The 19,398-nt window shown below is 56.2% G+C and overlaps 1 protein-coding gene and 1 long non-coding RNA gene across 6 annotated transcripts; one reads left to right on the top strand and one right to left on the bottom strand.

The window, feature by feature from the left end:
• Nucleotides 1-7: 7 nt before the first annotated feature.
• On the bottom strand, nucleotides 8-15,759 carry ADGRE5 (adhesion G protein-coupled receptor E5). 5 transcript variants are annotated; one of them, XM_061190387.1, is made up of 20 exons: nucleotides 15,713-15,759; nucleotides 15,390-15,584; nucleotides 11,959-12,009; nucleotides 11,622-11,741; nucleotides 10,915-11,070; nucleotides 7,632-7,763; nucleotides 6,920-7,066; nucleotides 6,295-6,444; nucleotides 6,161-6,207; nucleotides 5,954-6,031; nucleotides 4,542-4,719; nucleotides 4,351-4,458; nucleotides 3,907-4,130; nucleotides 3,139-3,318; nucleotides 2,123-2,314; nucleotides 1,640-1,866; nucleotides 1,448-1,514; nucleotides 1,217-1,308; nucleotides 771-1,131; nucleotides 8-686 (listed from the first exon to the last, which is right to left on the bottom strand). In XM_061190387.1, exons 2-20 carry the CDS (start codon nucleotides 15,427-15,429, stop codon nucleotides 657-659), a joined length of 2,580 nt encoding a protein of 859 aa, XP_061046370.1. In that variant the 5' UTR covers nucleotides 15,430-15,584; nucleotides 15,713-15,759; the 3' UTR covers nucleotides 8-656. The 5 variants fall into 5 exon arrangements, with proteins under 5 accessions (XP_061046370.1, XP_061046371.1, XP_061046369.1 ...); XM_061190388.1 differs by lacking the exon at nucleotides 15,713-15,759 and having other exon boundaries at nucleotides 771-875; nucleotides 963-1,131; nucleotides 15,390-15,637; XM_061190386.1 differs by lacking the exon at nucleotides 15,713-15,759 and having other exon boundaries at nucleotides 15,390-15,637.
• Nucleotides 1,988-8,022, top strand: LOC133091286 (uncharacterized). Its single transcript, XR_009700872.1, has 4 exons — nucleotides 1,988-2,070; nucleotides 2,153-2,240; nucleotides 6,531-6,638; nucleotides 7,562-8,022. It is a non-coding gene; the product is annotated as an uncharacterized LOC133091286 (long non-coding RNA).
• Nucleotides 15,760-19,398: the final 3,639 nt, after the last annotated feature.

The raw sequence follows: 19,398 nt of genomic DNA, 5'->3' as shown, positions 1-19,398 counted from the left end.
CTGTTTCTGTCAGCTCTCGGCATTTCGTGGACACCATGGGCCTGGTCTCCGAGTCCTTAGCCAGGAAGAAATGCCACTTTCTATGTCAACGTGATATTTAATTTTAAGTGTCAACACTGAAAGGTTTATACAGATACAAAACATTACACAATATCCACAGCCTTCACATCAGTGAGAACCCTCTGCCCTGGGGGCAGATGGGCCTCTGTACCATGAGCCTTCGGCCCTGCCCTCCTCCCACCCCTGACCTCAGTCTTAGCTTAACCGGTGCTGAGTCCCAGCACCCTGGCCTCTTGTTCTGTAGCAAAGACAGATGAGGGGGGAGGGCCAGGCGGGGCACAGGAGCCCTCAGTCTGTCTGGGCCTTGTGTACCAGGGCAAGGGGCTGCAGTCCTGGGCCAGCTTCTGCCCCTACCCTGGGTCCTGGCTGGGGTGGAGCTGAGAGGCAGCCAGAAGCAGGCCCAGTAGGTCCGACTCTCCACCCTTGCTGGGTATTCTGGAGTTCGGTGCCAGATGGCAGGTGTCACCCTTCTCTCCATGGTGCGTATGGGGACCAAGGCAGGAGGGAGCAGAGCAGTGGGAGAGGAGAGGAGGTCTTCAGCACGTGCAGAAGCTGCTGAGGCCACGGGAGCCGCTGGCCCGGCCAGAACCGCGCCTTCACATGCCAGACTCTGAGGGCCTGAGGGCCTGGAGAGAAAGGAGCCCCGTGAGAACTGATCCCAGGCCCAGCAGCCTTATGGCCTGCACCCCCACTCCAGGCTCAGCCCTTACCTGAGTCTGACTGTGGCTGGAGCCAGACCCAGAGGTGGATGTGGCGAACTCGGAGTACTTGTTCCTGGTGACCATGCAGGCCCACCTCCGGTACTCTTCTCTCACCTGTGGGGCACAGGGCGCCAGGTCAGGGGAGGAGGGGGCCCCCGGACTAGGGTCCCAGCCCCGCCCGCAGCCCGGCCTGCAGCCCACCTTCTTGTTGAGGAGGCAGTACAGCACAAAGAGGAAGAGGCCCTGCAGGCAGTTGAGGATGCTGAAGGTGTAGCACAGCACCCAGCTACTGTGGTCGAAGAGGAACAGGCCGAAGACCCAGGTGCAGCCCAACACAAAGAGCTGGGCGATGGCAGTGATAGTCAGCACCCTGTGGGGAGGTGGGCAGTTGCCGCGTAAGGTCCTCACCTCACACACCCACTCCTGCCAGGCCCCCTCCCTGCCCCTGCTCTCACCTGGCCTTCTTTAGTTTCTTTATGTCTGGGTTGATTTCAGAAAACTTCTGAGTGAGCTTCCAGACAGTAATCACGAAGATGACAGCATTGCACTGGGTGGGGAGCACAGAATTCAGATTAGGGGGTGTCCTTGGAACTCACAGGGAGAAAGCCGGTGTAGCCGGCTCAGTGTGGAGCCAAGCACCTCAGGTTGCCACAGGTGTGGGGTGGGGTGGGGAGTGAGGCAGTTACCAAAACGATGAAGGTCACAGGTCCCAGGAAGCTCCAGAGGAAGCCGTTGGCGTGGTCCAACCAGCAGCTGGGCGAGAAGGGAGGGGTCTGGTCAGCACCCAGGAAGCCCAGAGGGGAGCCAGAGGGGAGCAGGGGCACTGTGTTTGGGTGCAGCCTCCACGCCCTGGCCCTCTCCCACCACCTCGCACTCACTATTGGGGGCGGCCGTAGCCCTGGATCTTGATGGCTGCCGAGACGGCCACGATGAACAGCGGCACGCCGTAGCCGATCAGGCACAGCCAGCGCTTTCTCAGGCCTTGGCCTTGGAACACGCGCACCACGAGGAAGTAGAGCTCCACGCCCTCGAGGCTCATCCAGCAGAAGGCGGCCAGGAAGCAGTAGTGCAGCAGCCCGGCCACCAGGCGGCAGCGCAGCCCAACCTGCGGGGCGGGGGCGGGGCGGAGGGGGAACAGAGGGGCGGGTGACGTCAGCGATGGGCGGGCCCGAGGCCGGATGGCAGGCGGAGTCAGGGCGTGGACGTGCGGGGTTAAAGCGGGCGAATGGGCGGGGCCCTGGGCTTACCGGGCCCGACCACCCGACCCAGCTGGGAGTGGACGGGGCTATTCCGCTCCAGGCCCTCGCAGGTAGGTCTAGCGCTCAGGCGAGAGTGGGGCCTTCCACGGGGCGGGGCCTCACCTGGCCGCCTTCGTTCTCGATGCCCACCAGGAAGATGGTAGAGCCCACGAAGAGGCAGATGCAGAGGTGCAGGTGCACCGTGGTGCGCGAGCCCTGGATCGGCCGCACCAGCAGGAAGGTGAGAATGCACAGCAGCAGGCAGACCAGCGACAGAGCCAGTCCCACCTTGGTGATCAGGGCCAGCTTCCAGTCCTGGATGCAGGACGGGGTGGGCGGGACTCGATTAGCACTCTGAGGCCTTCCTGCCCTCCTTGTGGGCCCCACCACCAACACGCACCTGGGACCTGGCCTGTAGGACTCTGATGAGGTGGCTTATCTCCCCCCCACCTCCTCTGCCATCAACATCTGAGTAAACCTGCTGTGTCTCATCCTAAATACCGCCACCCCCACCCCCATGGGTGCAGCAGGGATCCCTAGTTCTTCCGGATGGGCTTCCCCACTACACACCCAGACAGCTCTCCTGAGAAGGTCCCCAGTGAGGCCTCAATGGCTGCAACCCTCTTTCCCAACACTGATGAGCCCACCTCTCTGACCCTCATCTCTATCTCATCTCTTGCCCCTCCTACACCTGGCCACACCTATGAGCTCCTCAAAACCCACATTTTTGTCCTTCCTGGGCCTTGGGCCTGGACCACCAGCCTCCCCTACTCTGCCTGGCCCATTCCAGGTATTGACATGGCCCAGCGTATCTATGGATCCCTCTGAGGCCACATACAGAAAGTGGTGCTCCCTCAGGAGCTTTTAGGGATATTTAACAACTTGTTAGGGGTGAGCGGTCAGAGGGGCACTGGCCGGAGCAGGGCCTGCAGTGCCAGGCCACTCTGTTTAGTTGCTGGGTCATGTGGAGGCCTGGGGGGTGGTCCCAGGGAAGGGGCTGGGAGGTGTGGTGTAGGGCCACCTGCGCTGTGCAACCATACAGAACCAGGTGGACCGTACCCCCAAGAACCAGCTGCCTGTCTCACCGAAGCCAACCGTGCCACCTGTGGGTTTTTGAGGATGGCCCCTGGTCTGCTCACCTCCACATCGTAGTGGGCCATGAGGATGGCAAAACTGCTGAGGTGATTGCATTGGCAAGTGGTGCTGCCATTCCCGCTGCCCAGCGTCTGGCAGCCCGAGGTGGCCCAGTACCCTCTCCTGTTGCTGTCACTCTTCCAGAAGGCACAGATCAGCTCCTGCCGTGTCCCGGGCATCTCCCACTGTGAGCAGGTAGGGGCGGTGGTAGAGGTTAGCCTGGAACCCACTCTTGGGTACTGGGCTTGGGTTGAACCCAAAGAGGGCTGTTTTTCATTTGGCATTTGTCTACTGAGCACCTACTGTGTGTCAGGCCAGGGGACACGGGAGTAAACAGGGCAGACACAAGTCCCTGTCCTTCTGGGGCTGACATACTAGTGGGGGAGACAGACAGAAAATAATAAACCTAATAAATATTCAATAAGTAAACTAGATAGTGTGTTAGAAGGTGCTGAGTGCAAAAGAAAGAAAGAAAAGAGCAAAGGGGAAAGGTGGGACGTGATTACAGATTGTAATTTAAAATAAGCAGGTCAGGGAAGGCCTAGAAAAGAAGGTGACATTTGAACAAAGACTGGAGACAGGTAAAGGACTGAGTCATGTGGAGGAAAGGTGTCCCAGGCAGCGGGCACAGCAAGTGCAAAGGCCCTGAGATACCTGTAAGGAAGGAGCAGAGTGGGTGGAGGTGGGGAAACAAAGGCTGCAGAGGGACCACGGTGACCTTGGCCATGGGGTGAGCAGTAGGGCTGATCCCCCCTCCCCACCCAAGGACTCACAGGGTGGGAGAAGGCGAAGGTGACCTTGGAGTTGAGGTTATCTGTGTTCGTGTTGCTCAGAAAGACCAAGTTGACGGCTGAAAGAAGCCTGAGCTGGGCGCCGCGGACAGGATTTTCGTAGATCTCTTCCAGCTCGGTTTGCTTCTCCAAGTCCAGGTCCAAAGAGGCGTTGGCCAGCAATTTCTGCATGTTCGGGCTGGAGAGGATTCCTACCACGGTGGGGCCTGGGGGACAGACACGCTGGCTACCTTTTGCTCTGCTACCTTCTGTGCCCCATCTTCCCTCCTAAGATGTCTAATTCAGGCTCACCAGTCCACTGTGATGCCTGGCGTCCCTCCCCATGGGTCAGTTTTCAGTTGCTGCATATTCTGAATCTCACCCCTAGCCATATCCCAGCTTCTCCATCCCTCTCCCTCAGGTGCCCACTCCGGATCCTGCCATTACCGGACTGCTCGGCTCCAGCTGCCACGGCCCAGTCCAGCAGCATCCGTGCATGGCTCTGGCCCACGGTGATGTTTCCACTCCCCTGCTCCTGGACCATCAGGGACAGCTCTGAGGGGAGAGGGGGCAGTGATCAGGGGCTCTGGGTGTATGAGGGGGGCCCGGGGCTGGGGTGGGGCAGGACAGGGTCTCACCTGTGTCCCCAGGCGAATGGTAAATGAAGGAGCCTCCAGACATGGCTTTGGCCAGGGTCCTCAGGATTTGTTCGAGGCCTGAGAACAGGTAGGTGGCTGTGTGGTGCCTGGAAGACAGGTCCAAGGCCTCCAGGTCCCCTGGGGTTTTCAACAGGTCATCCACTGACATGATGAGGTACTGTGGGTGTTGGGTGACAGCTGCTGGGTCATTGCACCACAGGGGCTGCCTGAAGGACCCTGATCTCACCTCCCCTCACCCCGCCCCCACAACTGGGGTACACACTGGAGAACCACCTGGGTTGCCTGGGGGACAGACACAGGGGAATCTTCAAGACACTGCAGTAGCCAGAAGACAAGTAAGGGGACTGAGTATATGCCTGTGTGCACGTATTATAACAACAACAGCGCTTAACATTTATCAGGCACGGGCTTTATGTCAGGCCCTTTTCTAAGTCTGCACTGCCCCAGAACAGTTGCCACGAGCCACAGGTGTCGCTTGAAATATGGCTCCACGTTGAAATGCTAATAATTTGAATCTACTGGGTTATATGCAATTTTCACATTAATTTCACTTGTTTACTTTTACTCTTAAACTTATTCTTTACTTTTATATTTTAAAAATGTAGCTACTGGAAAATTTTTAATGACACAAGGGGCTCACATGTTTCTCTCTCTCTCTTTTTTTAATATTTATTTATTCATTTTGGCTGCGCCGGGTCTTGGTTGCAGCACGTGGGATCTTTGTGCGGCATGCGGCATCTTTAGTTGGGGCATGAGGACTCTTACTAGTTGCGGCATGCATGCGGGATCTGGTTCCCCGACCAGGGAGCCCAGGCCCCCTGCATTGGGAGTGTGGAGTCTTACCCACTGGACCACCAGGGAAGTTCCTCACATATTTCTCTTTTTAAAAGTTATTATTATTATTTTTTAGGGGCTCAATATTTCTACCAGGCTAAGGACATATGCCAAAACTTATGTATACTGCTTATACTGTGTGCCAGGCACTATTCTTTGAGCCTTACTTCTATTAGTTCATTTAAACCTTTTCACCAACTGTATGAAGCAGACACCATTTATGAAGTGAGGAGACTGAGGCCCAGAGAGGGGGAGTCACTTGCCTGAGGTCACACAGCAGGAAGTGGCAGCGGGTAGGATTGGGTGTATTTGAACCTTGAGGCCTGGCTCCAGAGGTGAATTCTCAACTGCTTCATTCTATTGCCATTATATCCCTCTCAAATGGGTGTGTGTGTGTGTGTGTGTGTGTGTGTGTGTGTTTGTACAATGTATATATATGGTGTGTGTATATTGTGCATACAGACACAGAGGCCCCTGCTTGGGCATCTCCACTCACACGGAAGCATCCTCCAGCCACCCCACACTGTCCTGGGGTTCCCCCCAGGGCCTGCCCTTACCTGGATGGTTTCCTGGGTCAAGGCTGACTTGAAGTCTATGCTCATTTTCTGGACTCTTTCAAAGAAGCCAGAGAGACTCTGGAGAGAGGGGAGAGAAGGGGGGTCAGAGAACCTCATCCTGGATGGGGGAGCTTGGGGAAAACGGGCGGACAGAGTGAGCTGGGTGGAGGGATTTCCTGCCTCCTGCTCCCTGCTGGGGCCACTCACCTGGCTCTTGATTTCAGGGGGTGCGGTCCAGGTGGGGAAGGAGATCTCTGCAGGGGACAGGACAGCAGTTCATTAGGTGTGAGAGTGTCTGTGCTTGTTGTAGGAGGGGTCTGGGGTCAGGTCAGGACAGGTACCTTCGCAGGAGATGGTGCCCACTTGCTTATCCTGGAATCCGGGTTTGGGCACCCAGCCTTGGCGGCAGTGACACGTGTATGAACCCACGGTGTTGACGCAGATGGTGGAGTTGTGACACTGATGCTGTCCGGAGCTGCACTCATCCATATCTGGGGACACGAAGAAGGGGGTCTGGGTCTGTCCCAGCCCTGATGAGGCCCCTCTCCTCGCTGTGCCCCTCTTTTTCCCATATTAGTGCCCCCTCCCACCCCCCGGAGGTGATGCCACCTGGTGACTGCACATCCTCGAACGGTGGACGCTGAGGTTATTTATGGGAAGTGTGCAGAGTTCTGACACATAGCAGGTGAGCCCCATACAGATAGGCAGGTTGTGAAAATACTGAAGTATCTTCGTCTCAGTTAGTAATTAGCTGCTGCCTGGAGTCCCTGGGAGCTTTTCTCTTGGCACCCCAGCTCCTTCTCCAGGACCCCCTGATGTTTTGACATTTAGCCTCAAAAGAATTAATGCCTGGCACAGCAGGGCTCCCCCAGCATTCTTTCTGTTTGGTTTGTGTGGGTGCCACTGAATATGTGATCAGATGTTTTGAGTGTGGGTCTCCAAGAACATAGCATCTGAGCTCTGAACCTTCGCAGATGGTGTTGTTTGGGCCGCTGGCGGCCCCAGGAATTGGCTTCCAGCCTGGACGGCAGTGGCACTTATAGGTGCCCACGAGGTTGAAGCAGTGGCTGGAGCTGTGGCATGGGTTTCTCCCCGAGGTACATTCATTCACATCTGAGGACAAAGCCAGAGGATCAGGCGGCCCCCACTTCCACTTCTCACTGTACCCGCTTATCACTGCCCAGCACCAAGGACCCCACTGTGATTGCATGTGCCATCACCTGGTGACCTTCAACTTCACCCTCAAAGCACCTTAGGGTAGCCTCCCTGCAAGATGGGCGTGGCAGGGGCCATGGTCCCCACTTTATAGGCCGTAAAACCAGGAGGGAGACTGAGTCATGGGGTCTGGAAGTCCAGCCCTGGACTGAGGTTCCCCTTCTGGGAACAGGAAGTGACAGCTTCCTCTGCTCGAATGTGACAGATGAGGAAGGGGCGAGGTCTGGGGGATGTTCACGGGGGCAGGGAACTCCCCAAGGGAACCCCAGGCCCAGAAGGCTCTGCCGCCTCCCTGGCCTGTGGTGGGACCTTTCGGGGAGGCGAATCCTTGGGCAGGACCCCGGCAGGCCCTTGGCATTGCAGGAACCTGAGGCTCTTCTCCCTCCTCCTCAGGCTCCAGGAACCGCCTCGACTACTTCTCCAGCTCCAGGCCAGCCTCACACTGTCTTCGCAGGGCCTCTACCTGTGCACAGTCTTGGGTCCTCCAGGTTGAGCTCCAAGCCGGGTGGGCATTGGCAGGTGTAGCTGCCCTGGGTGTTGATGCAGATGCTGCGGCCTTTACAGATTTTGGGTTTCTGCTGACATTCATCCACATCTGCAAGGGGAAGGAGAGGATGATGGATGCCTGCAGCTGTGGACAGCCTTCTGGGCTGGGGGTTGGCCACATTTCCTGGCCTAGAAGCATCCAGAAGGGCCCGCTCTCTCTTCCCCGGTGAGTGGGTCTTTTCTAATTCACATGGAGGCATCCTATGGGTGAGCATGGCGGCCCAGATGTTCTGTTGTCCAGATGCGGCCAGGAGTGACCCAAGTCCTCCCCTGTCTGCCGGCTCTGGCTCTCTCAGCCTCCCTGGGAAGCTCCCAGCTGTGGTGGGGACATCACAGCTGCTTGTGTCCCAGCCTAAGGATTTGGACAGAGGCCTGGGTGTGCCTTCCTGGGAACTGAGTGCAGGAGAAATGCTGTGTTCCCTGAGCAGGGAGGCCCCATCTTGGCTCCCGGTGATGGACTCTGTCCTGACTCCCCCAGAGTGAGTGCTGCCAGCTGAGTTCTCCTTGGATCCTGGTGACCCTGGCGGGACAGCACTCTCCTATCCACGCTCACTCTGAGACTCCAGCCGCATGGAGAGGGACCACGACCCACCCCTGAGCCACGTCCCTCAAGGACGAGGCTTTGGGGCAGTGGCACAGAAAATGAGGGTGATGCCGGAAAGGCCAGGGCCACCTGGGCAGTGGGCACCAGGCTGTGCTGGACAGTGGGGGTGACGTCTGGCCAGGCAGCCTTGGGCCTGTGAAGGTGCCTTTTCCTGATTCCCACGAAGGCATCGCCTAGATTGGCAGGAAGTGGTGAGAATCCACATCTGAGCAAGGCCTGCAGTGGGCAATGGCTGAGTGGCAGGAGCAGGGAGCAGGTGCTTATGCATGAAGGGTGGCAGGTGTTTCTGTCATCTTGGCCTTTGGCCTCTCACCAGGGACGTAGACCCGTGGACCCTGCTGAGTGGGGCTCAGCCTCCATCTTCCGTCCCCAAGTGGTCTGGGTCATCGTGGGGCCTGGGTTGATCTCTTCAGTAGAGGGTCAGGCCAGGGGCAATGGTCCCTGATGACAGCCTCTCTTGTCATCTGGTCCGGATGGGAGCCTCTTTGTTCATCTGATTCTTCCAGTGTGTTGGGGGGGTCGATGTCACCCTGCCCACCCCTGACACAACATCCTCCCAGGCCCCAGTCATCAGAGCTGCCTCAGGTCCGTGAACTGGAATTACTGGGGAGGGTCAGGGTGGAGCCTTGTGTGGGGAAATAGATGGAAGCTGAGCGGCTGAGAATTGGGATCAGGGTGCCAGGAGGCATCTTTTCCAGGCAGGTTTCTGAGCCAGGGCAGGGCTGGCCAGGGACGGTGGGCCTGTCCTTGAATCTCCCTCCTCCCGCATTTCTGGACAGGATCCCAGGGTCCACCATGGCCCAGGGGGTCTGAGAGGGCCCCGGGGGGGGGCAGGTCTCCTCCCAGCAGTCACTAACAGTGGCGAAGGTATTGTGCTGGAACACACGGTGCTGTGACCTCATTGAGTATCTTGAATGCCAGCCCCTCTTTTGTTTCACGCAAATAAGATGCCAGGTGGCCGGGGGGGATGTTCCAAACATCTGGAAGTGACCCTCTGCAAAGGGTTCTGAGCCTTGGGGTTCAGAGAGGGTTGGGAGATGAGGTAGGTGCACAGGACGGCCCTCTGATGCCTGGAGAAAGTGGGATGAGGAACCCAGGGAGCAGCCCGTGTCTCCTGCCCATAGCAGACCCCACGGCCAGGACATGGGTGGACACATCCTCAGGTGCGGCAAAGGTTGGGATGCTGAGGAAGGGGTGCACCGACGGTCCAGCTGAGCCAGTCACAGAGCTAGGTCTTCAGGCAGCAAGCTCTGGTCCAAACCAGCAGGCTGCTCTCTCGCAGTCACGCTCCTTGAGGTCCGTAGAGGTCCCTCTCACACCTCACTCTTGTTCATCCGTGTCTCTGCAGGGGCTCACAACAGTGGGTGGGTGGCACCCCCAGTCAAGGCACACTGAGTGGGCTCCATGACCACCATGTGCAGTTGTGCAGGTTGCTGACTACACAAGGGTGTCCAGCCAAGGTGGCAAGTGGGAGAGGAAAACCAGCTCACTCTCCATTCCCTAAACACACTGTATTCACCTGGAGATGAGGGACATTTTTCCAATTCACGTGAAGGCTCTGGCCAGGCCACATGTTTCAAGCACAGCATACCCCCACAGAGGCCGCTGTGGACCAGCAGTACCTCCACATAGATGTGGGTCCTCTCTTCCCTCCCACCAGGGAGGCTCTGCCGCCCTCCCTCTGCAGGGCAGGAGGGAAGGCGCTGGGACCAAGGTAGCAGCAGGGTGGGCCTATGGACGCTACTCAGCGTCCTCTGGACCCTGGGCTCAGCCTCCTCCTCACCTCCCACCTTCCCTTCCCCATCCTCAGTATTCGTGTCTAACCCCCTCTCTGGACCCCTCTCTGGAGTCGTGGCTCCTGTCTGTCCACTGCTGGCCCCATCTGCCCCTTTCCCTGCCTGCCTGACCCCTCTGGAAAGGGGGCAAAACCTGGTGATGTGTGGAGACCAGGCTCCTCCTGGGTCCCTGGTAAGGGGATGGACTGGGACAGCTGCTCCTGAGCACCCACCGTGGGGCACGAACCACAGGGATGCCCATCCTGGAAAGGGTGCATTAAATCATAATCATTATAATTTAAAAACCCAACAGCCGTCACTGTTTTGTGTTTTGTGATCTCCTATACCTTCCTGGCAATTCTATGAGGTAATAAGCACCATTGGTCACCCCCTTTTTACAGATGGGTAAATTGAGGCACAGAGAGGGGAAGTAGCTTGCCCAAAATCACACAGTTAATAAAAGGCAAAGCTACTTTTGTTTTTATCTTTAAAAGATAGAGACTCTTAAAAAAAAAACAAAAACATACACTCACAATAGTAGTATCACATCTCACATGTTAACAGTGATTTCTGAATAAGTATCCTGGCCAGTGTCACACGCACAGCTATCAGGTGGCAAAGCCAGGATTTGGGTCCCTGGCTCATGCCACCCTGCCTCTCTGTGCAGGTGGGAAAGGCACAGGTACAACTTTCCCAACTCAGACCTGGGTGCTACACCTGTAACCAAAGCCCTGTCCCCTGGATGCTACAGGAATGACTCAGTATTTGGGTGACCCCAAACCTCATGGATGGAGAGGTGGAAGATGCAGGGTCATTCTCACCTTGACACGTGTTCTCATTCTCATTCTTGAACGTTGTTGCCCCAGAAATAAGCTCATATCCTGGGCTGCACATGCAGTGGTAGCCCCCTTCCGTGTTCTGGCAGTCTGCTAATTTTCCACAGGACACTGTCAAGGGTGGTCCGCACTCGTTGACGTCTGGGACACAGCAGGGCAAAGGGTCACCTCCCAAAGGCGTGAGTTTGGTCAGGGCAGAGATCCCCATCCCCTACCTAGCTCCCCAGCACTGGTCCTGATGGTTAATCAGTGTCTTTTTAGAAAGGATTAGACTCTCAGGCAATACTGCTGAGGCTGGGCTGCGGCTGGAGCAAGCCATTCCTGAAGCTTGTGCAATCAGCTCTGCTCTTCTTGGCCCTCTGGCTGGCACCTCAGATTGGGACACAGTGGGAAGTGCTTAAGTGGGGGGTGGGTGGAAGCTCTGCATTCCCCTCCTCAGTCCTGAAAGGGCAAACTGAGGCACAGACTCCAGACTCCTGGAGACACAGCTCCTCTCTCTCCAGGAAGCCACGTTTATTCATGTCTTATCTCTCCACCTCTCTCATAGCTTTTCCTTTCTCTTTTTTCTGTCCTTGATGATGGTCCTGAGGGGAAAGGCTGAAGCCCCCAACCAACACCCATGTCCCCCCACGGGCATTGGACTGTACCCCACAATCTCTGCATGTCCCTCCATCACCCCCAAGCCTCTGTACCATCACAGCTCTCCAAGAAGCTGGTGAAGATATCCCCAGATGAAGAACTGAATCCCGGAGTGCAGCGGCAGGTGGTGCCATTGACACATGAGGAGTTCGGAGGGCATGGCGGAGCACAGTCTGTGGGGATGGAGACCTTGGTCAGAACGTGAGGGCTGAGTCAGGGGCTGGGGAGGGGGGCAGGATCATCTCCATAAGAGGGGGTGTTGGGGAGGCGTGACCCTGGCCTTCCCCCTGCAACAGGCCTCTCTCCTGTTTGGGCTGAGGGGGTGGGTGAGGGTCTAGGGCCCCTTCCCCAGGCTCCGGCTGTGGACTGAGTTGCTCCCAGCAGACTCACCCCTGGTGTTCTGGGATCCAGCTTCCGACAGAGTCAGCAAGACACACAGCACTGGAACAGAGAAGGGGAGGGTCAAGGGGGTCACCAGAGCAGGGAAGGGCAGATGCAATGCTAAGAGAGAAGCAACTGTGGAAAGGGGGCTGTTGGCCCCTCCCAGGCTTGGGCTCTGTCCATTGCTCAAGGAGAGAGTACATGGCACCTCCCAGAGACTGGACACCCATGGCCAGAGGGTCTGCCACCTGTCACCTGGAGGTGGGTTTCAGAAACTGAGGGATGGAGAAGGGGCCCAAGCACCGAGGGGGTCCTGGCTCCCGTGGACCTGTGGGCTCTGTGGGCAGCAGTTCAGTAAACAGACTGGAGCCTGGCAGCCGCAGTTCAAATTCTGGACTGTGGTCAGGTTACCTCATCTCTCAGAGCCTCAGCTTCCCCTTCTGTAGAATGGGGATGGTGACGGGACCCATTTCCTAGAGTAGTGTGAGAAGTAAGCCTGCGAATATCACCTGGTGTGCCAAAGCGTTTACTGTCATCAACGTTTCTTTTCTTTTTTTTAAAAAAAATTATATGGGATTATAGTTGATTTACAATGTTGTGTTAATTTCAGATGTACAGCAAAGTGATTCAGTTATACATATACATATATTCACTCTTTTTTTTTTTTTTACCGCACCGCGAGGAATGTGCAATCTTAGTCCCCCGACCAGGGATCGAACCCGTGCCACCTGAAGTGGAAGCTCAGAATCTTAACCACTGGACCGCCCGGGAAGTCCCACATGTATTCATTCTTTTTCAGATTCTTTTCTCATAGAGGTTATCACAGAATATTGAGTAGAGTTCCCCGTGCAACGTTTCTCTATGTAAGAATGAGGAGGTTGGAGGAAAAGGACTGGGTGTTTTCTCAGATCCTCCCCACCCCCGAATCTAAGATCCTCCAGCCCGCACACCCGTCCTCGGGGACACAGGTGCATGCACACCATGCCCACAACATCTGTCAGCCCTGATGGCTGTCTTGAGACCCAGTGGTGACATTTCACCCCAGCCTCCCCTGCGCACAGGAAGATGTTGGGGGTGGTGCTGGACGAGCACCTCCGCCCCGGCTGTACCTGCTGCTCAGGGGCACCCCACTCTCGGGGCCTCCTCAAGTCATCAGGGGCTTCAGAGATGGGGATCTCCTCACGGTTCACCAGAGAGAGACAGACAAGAAGACAGAGATGGAGAGAAAACAGAGATGAGAGAGAGGGAGAAAGAGAGAGACAGAGACAGAGAGATGAGGAGAGACAGGTGGAGAGAGACAGAAGTTAGGACAGTGATAGAGAGAGAGGGACAGAGAAACAGGACACTCAGAGAGAGACAGAAATGGCCGAGATTGGACAGAGAGACACAGATATGGAGATTGAGAGAGAGATAGAGAAAAACAATTAGAAAGGGAGTGGGATGGAAACAGAGGGAACGGGAGCGAGGCGGGGAGGGCAGCTCAGCAGCAGGTGGGGGCATGGGGAGGGCTTGGGGGAAGCGTCCAGTCCCTGCCCACGTGGGAATGCCAGGGAGGCAGCACAGACCCCAACAATCCAGGGAGACCCAAAAGGGGCGGTGGGCGGAGGGATGGGGGCCGGGAGGAAGGGCAGGCATGAGTCACTTCCTGGGCCAAGGGAAGGGATGACTCATAGCTCGTTGCCTTTGGAGGGAGCTCCCAGGGGAATTCTGGGGTCCATCATCATGAGAAAAGCTTGCGGAGCTGTCAAGGGTGCAGGCTGGAGGGTCCCCTGACCACTCAGCCCCTAGGTCCAAACTTGATACCCCTCAGGCTGGCAGTGGACAAGAGTCCCTCCCAGAAGCACTCCTCCTCTCTGGTCACCGGGCGTGGCTAGTTTCCCCCTCGGCTGGGGCTCAGTTCCTCTTTGCAGGACACACCACAAAATAACCTTCCCTGGTAGGATGGGACCTGGGCTGATTTGTCCCCAGCTCCCAAAGTCCCCAGTAGCAACTTTCACGTTCACAACTGCCCTGTTTGTGTCCATTCTGCAGATGGACAGACTGAGGCTTGGAGCCCAGAAAAAGATTCAGGAAGAATCTGGTGAACAGAGGAGCTTGGAAAAGGTGGAATTGATGGGGTCAAGGTCCCCAGATGCTGCAGGGGGATGGGACGGTTGTTTTGTGCCCTGTGACCTCTGCCCCGGCTGGGCTGGGCACTGCTCCCCCACCACGGAGGCTCTTGGGCCAGGACTTCTCCATCTGGGTCCTTGGAAGTCGCCCAAACAGGAGCTGGGAGTGGAGCGGCTGGTCATCTGCTCCCAGTCCCATCTGGTTTGCATTCCCGCTGCAGAGCCCTGAGCCGTAAGATTCCTGGGGTGGGGACGGGGCAGTCATCCTCTCCTTGCTCCTCCTGCTAAGGATCCCCCAGTCTACCCCCCAGACCAGCCAGTGAAATAATAATAATAATAAATACCGTTTACTTAATACTTAATTCTGCGAACCAGGAACAGTTTGCATACGAACTCAGTTAACCTTTAACACAGCCCTATAAAGTGAAGACCAGTCTTGCCCCATGTTACAGATGTGGAAAGTTAGACTGAGGGGCTGCGAGATCTGGTTCCGGTGACACACTGCCCCCTATCAGGTGTGCCCCACACAGATTCCAGTTTCTTGCTTCCCAGTCTGGGAGCCACTGGGCTCACGCCTGCCATCCCGGGCCAGCACGGGGAAGCCCGCCCCTGTGGCCCGGGGAAGCTCTGGTTGGTACCCCAAATGCCATTTCTTCATTCTCTTTGTTGCTTGGTTGCTCTGGCAACCAGCTGTCCCCGATAACCGGTAGAGCCACCCTTGGGGTGGGGCGGGAAGGGAGGCCCTGGGGAAGTTGCAGCAAAAGTCAAGTTGAAACCCTCCACCGGCAAAGTCCTTTCCACCCACAGCTGAGTCCAAGCTGGGCCTGGGGGAGCCAGAATGAGGGTCTCTGGGGCTGCCCCTTGCCACTGAGACAGTGGGGGACAGGTTGGGGGTACCCCCTCAGTGGGGAGGTCCCACCCCCAACCCCCAGCCCTCCAGCCCCCCAGCGCTCCCCTATGCCCGGCTGTCTTCAGGAGTCCCAGCACTCGCTTTTTGCCCCTCTCCTTCCCCAAACCTGTTTCCCTGCTTTGGAAGCAGCCCCCAGAGTGGCTCCATTAGAGAGCTCAGAGATTTCTCTGGGAGAGGGGGAAGGCTCTTAGAGCACCCTGAGGGATCCTGCCACGGCTTGGGGGTGCTGGGCACTACCAGCCCCTCTCCCCATGTGCCCTCAGCGCCCGCCTGACCATGTGGCTTCCTCCGAGGCTGGCCCCAGAGCTGCCAACCGCACTTCGCGTTTCTCCCCGGGGAAGAGGGGGCCGGAGCTCCACATGGTGCTGTCAGGGGCTCCCTTGCTGCCTGCCCCCAACCCCACGGGGCCCCCAAATTCTCACCGTGAAAGACGAATGAGGCAACGCCGTGGGGGCCTCCCATGGTCTAAGCTGCCCGCAGGGGAAGCAGAAGATAGGGCAGGGCTTCTCTGTGTCTCCAGGCTGGGCAGCTGTGCAGGCTTCCCCAAGGCCCGCCAGCCCTTTATAAAGGCGGGGGCAGCCACTGGCCCAGGGCCCTCCCTGGAACTGGCGTTGCAGCTGAAAGCCAACAGGAAAGTGCAGTGAAAACACAGACCCAGGGGCGCTTTGTGTGTGCGCGCACCCACACCCACACACACACACACACACACACACTCACACACTCGAACGTGGCATAGAGGTACAACCTGCCCGTTGAGTGTCTGAACTCTCTGCCCCTGTGTACTCGGGTTGGCTGATCCCAGGGGCAAGGAGGAAGTCTTGCCTTGTCTGGCATTTAGGCTGGGGAGGAGCCACGTCAGAAATGATAGCTCAGGGCACCCACGTTGGGGGACCACCCTGTGCTCGCTGCCTCATCGTGCTGTCTCCAGGGCCAGCCTCTGAGCTAACAGGACCTTCCTCCTCTGTTTTCCAGTTGAAGAAACTGAGGCACAGAGAGGCCAGAGTCCAAAGAAGAGCTGGGGGAGGGACACAAAGGGGCCCTCATGGATGCCAGGCTGATGCCAAGAAGAGAAACTGTGGGACCTCACGGCCACCATGCTCCTGGAGCTGGCCTTTCTGGGTCAGCGTTTCACCTGGTAGGAAACTTATATTTTGGGCATTCCTGGGCACTGCACAGAGTGCAACAGAGAACCACATGATAGGAGAGATGTTTCCTTTTCAAATAAGTCATATGACTGGTTTATCTTGAGTCTTCTGATCATTTTTTTAAAAAACACTATTATTTATAAAGCACTTAATCTGAGCCAGGTCTGATTTGCCTAGAGTTATCTCTTTATCTATTTTAACTCACTCCTCGAAATACCTTCGAGGCAGGTGTTGCTATGATTCCATTTTGCAGAAGGGGAAAACTGAGGTACAGGTATCAAGTGGCTAAGCAGAGATCCACAGGTAGGCAGCTCAGTCCCCAGGTCCCTGCAATGAGCCCAAGGTCCAGGAGAAAGTCTCTATTGGGTGCTAACACCTTGGTGGCCCTGAGGTTTATCCAGCTAGAATCCATGGTTTTATGTTCCTTGTGTTCTTATTTATTTGTAAATTTACAGACTATTTGAGGCAATGAGAAGGGTTTCCCAACCAGGACATCAATATGAAGATTCTTTTTTAAATGAATGGATTCAAGGATGCAACAGCTTCTTAGAAAATTAAATAAAATATTAAGTACATAATAGTTTAAAAGGGGAGGATTGCAGTCATGGAAAAAAAAGGTCACTCATGGCCAAAGGCAGAGAAGCATTATCCCAGGGATGATGGAGCACCCCTAGTCCTAAAATTAACCCCTTCATGCTCTTGCTGTCCCTTTGACCTGGACAGGGCATGGAAAGGGGTCCCATCAGGGTAACTGAGGTCTCTCTGTGCCTCAGTTTCCTCAGGGGGAGGGGAGTGGACATGGGAGGAGACTGGGAGGGGAGGGGGCCAGACCAGGCCCAAGGTGGATTTTTGGCTTTTTTCCCTTAAAGCTGGAAATTCCAGGGCTGGACATGCCCCCACCACCACCCCCCCCCCCACAGGCCCACAGGTCTGACAGCTGGTGCTTGAAAAAGCTGGGGGGTAGGGGTTCCAGCCAGGGGGACCCGCTGCCCGAGGGTTGCAATCATGCCTTCTCCTCCCCCAGGGATGTGTCTTGAGCCCTTGGAGCAGGTCTAACCATCCTGGGACTCAGTTTTCCTTTCTGGTGAATTGGATTCTAATTCCTGCCTACTGGCCTCACAGAGCAGGGTAAGGAAGGAACCAGTGATACAGGAGAGAAGGATTGGGGAAGGCACGAAGAGGGACATCCCCCCCAAACCCCACCCCAACTCCTTTCCTCTCCAAGTGGCCCAAGGGTGCCTGGGAACAACTGAGTCAGATCTCATCACTCCTCTGCTCAAGCACCCTCCATGGCTCCCACCTCACTCAGAGTAAAACCCCAAGTCCTTCGTCGGCTCATAAGGCCCGACTTGCTCTGCTATGTCACCTCCCTGCCCTCACCTCCTCCCACTCTCTCCTCGGTAGCTTGGCTACAGTTTTCCTTATGGAAAGCACCAGGCATGGCGTGACCTCAGGGCCTTTGCACAGGCTGTTGCCTCTGCCTGGAGCACTCTTACCCAGAGAACTAGATAACCTCATGGTTCGCTCCCTCCTCTCCTTCATGTTTTTGCCCAAACATTCCCTGACCTACCCCCCACCCCCCATCCCCATGTCATAAATGTAATCCTCCGAATATTCCCTACTTTCTCAGTTCTCTGTAGCCCTTCACCATCCCCCCATCACGAAATTTACCTACTTAATTTGTTTACTGTCTGCCCCCCACCCCGCCTAGACTGTCAGCCTGGAGGGCAGGACTTTGGTCCATTTGTATCTCTGTAGAACCAGAGCAAAGCCTGTACCCAGTAGGGCTGCATAATTAGTAATACTACCCTCCACTGAAGGAAGCCCACTACAAGATCTTGCCCCTGCTGAGGTGTCACAGTGTTTCTCCCCCTTTCCTCTGCCCTGAAGTTCCAGCCCCAAAGCCCTGGACAATCTCGAGACCTCTGTTCCACAACGGTGTGAGGTAGGGACATGCATCCCTGTTTTTCAGATGGGAAACCAGCACCTGGGGGGTTGGGCCACTGGCCTGAGGTTCCTCAGCTAGGAAGTAGCAGATCCAGGACTAGTCAGCCAATCATAAAGATAGTATTATTTATTATATTATATTTTTATTTTTATTATTATAGCTGCCATGGTAAGACATCATCACAGTGGATGACAGTATTCATCCAGCGCCTACTGTATGCCTGGCTGCCCTCTAATCACTTTGCAGGGATTGAACTCACTTATCTTCCCAGTAGCCTAGAAGGCAGGTGCTGTGATTTCCATTTGGCAGATGGGGAAACTGAGGCACAGACTAGTAAAATGACATGCACAGTCACAGGGCACCACCATCTCATATCAGAGGTCTTGGACAAACCCAGTCTCTTCCTCATTTTATTTTTTTAAAATCTATTTAGTAATAAGTGAGAGTGGTGCTGTGGGAGATCATGTACCTTTTTTTTTTTTTGGCCGCGCCGCATGGCTTGCGGGACCTTTGTTCCCCGACCAAGGATCAAACCCATGCCCCCTGCAGTGGAAGGATGGAGTCCTAACCACTGGACTGCCAGGGAATTCCCCATGTTTTGGACCGTGTGGTCTTGGGTGGGTGATGTGGCCTCTCTGGGCTTCAGTTTCCCCATCTATGAAATGGTCAGAACCTCGCAGCAGGGCTGGTGAAGATGATAAGAGAGTGAGTGGATTGCAGGGATGTAGCTGAGAGTAGACACTCAGTGAACTACAGCAGTGGCTGTTAGGATGATACCCTTTTCTTTGCTGCCCTCTGCGGTGGGGAGGGAGATAAGGGGACCCCAGTGTCCTGCCCCCTGGCTTCTTGTGCCATCAGCCCATGCCCAGCACCCTCGCAAGCCCAGGCTGAGAGAGGGGGTCAGATGGGGTCTTTGGGTAGAGGGGGCATAACAGGAAACCCCCTGGAAGGGAGACAATGGCAGAGGAAGGGGCCGGGCCAGCCCCCACGCGGATGAGCCCAGCTGCTGGCTCCAGGAGGACGGCACAGCTATTGTGAGGCCAGACAGCTGTCCCTGCGCCAGGAAACCCCATGGAGTGAGGGAAGGGGGTGGGAGGCCAGAGGCTGATGGCCTTCAACCTGGGGAAAGGCCCAACAATGGGCCCATTGTCTCCTCCTGCAGGCTGGACACCTGGGTTCCCTTGAGGCCAGGCCTCCAGAATCCACCTGACCAGGGACTCCTGGTGCAGACTCAGCCCTGCCCCAGCTGGCATCCTCCTAAGCCCTGGCCCCCACCCGGCCCGGCCCAGCCTGGGGAGTTGGGAGGCAGCAGCAGAGCTGGGCCGTATTAATAATTCC

Source organism: Eubalaena glacialis, chromosome 4 (genome assembly GCF_028564815.1).
Source record: "Eubalaena glacialis isolate mEubGla1 chromosome 4, mEubGla1.1.hap2.+ XY, whole genome shotgun sequence".
In the NCBI taxonomy this organism is placed as follows: Eukaryota; Metazoa; Chordata; class Mammalia; order Artiodactyla; family Balaenidae; genus Eubalaena; species Eubalaena glacialis.
Note: the sequence above shows the minus strand (reverse complement) of the source record. Positions and strands in the feature narration are given on the sequence as shown.

Bases quoted from the DNA above. Each gene is read 5' to 3' on its own strand.
- ADGRE5 (XM_061190387.1), bottom strand. From the start codon at position 15,429: ATGGGAGGCCCCCACGGCGTTGCCTCATTCGTCTTTCACG. The intron at 4,459-4,541 runs GTGAGACCCTGT...CTCTCCCCTCAG, and splicing joins CCATTCGCCTGGGGACACAG to AGCTGTCCCTGATGGTCCAG. The intron at 2,315-3,138 runs GTGAGCAGACCA...TCCTGCATCCAG, and splicing joins TGGCCCACTACGATGTGGAG to GACTGGAAGCTGGCCCTGAT.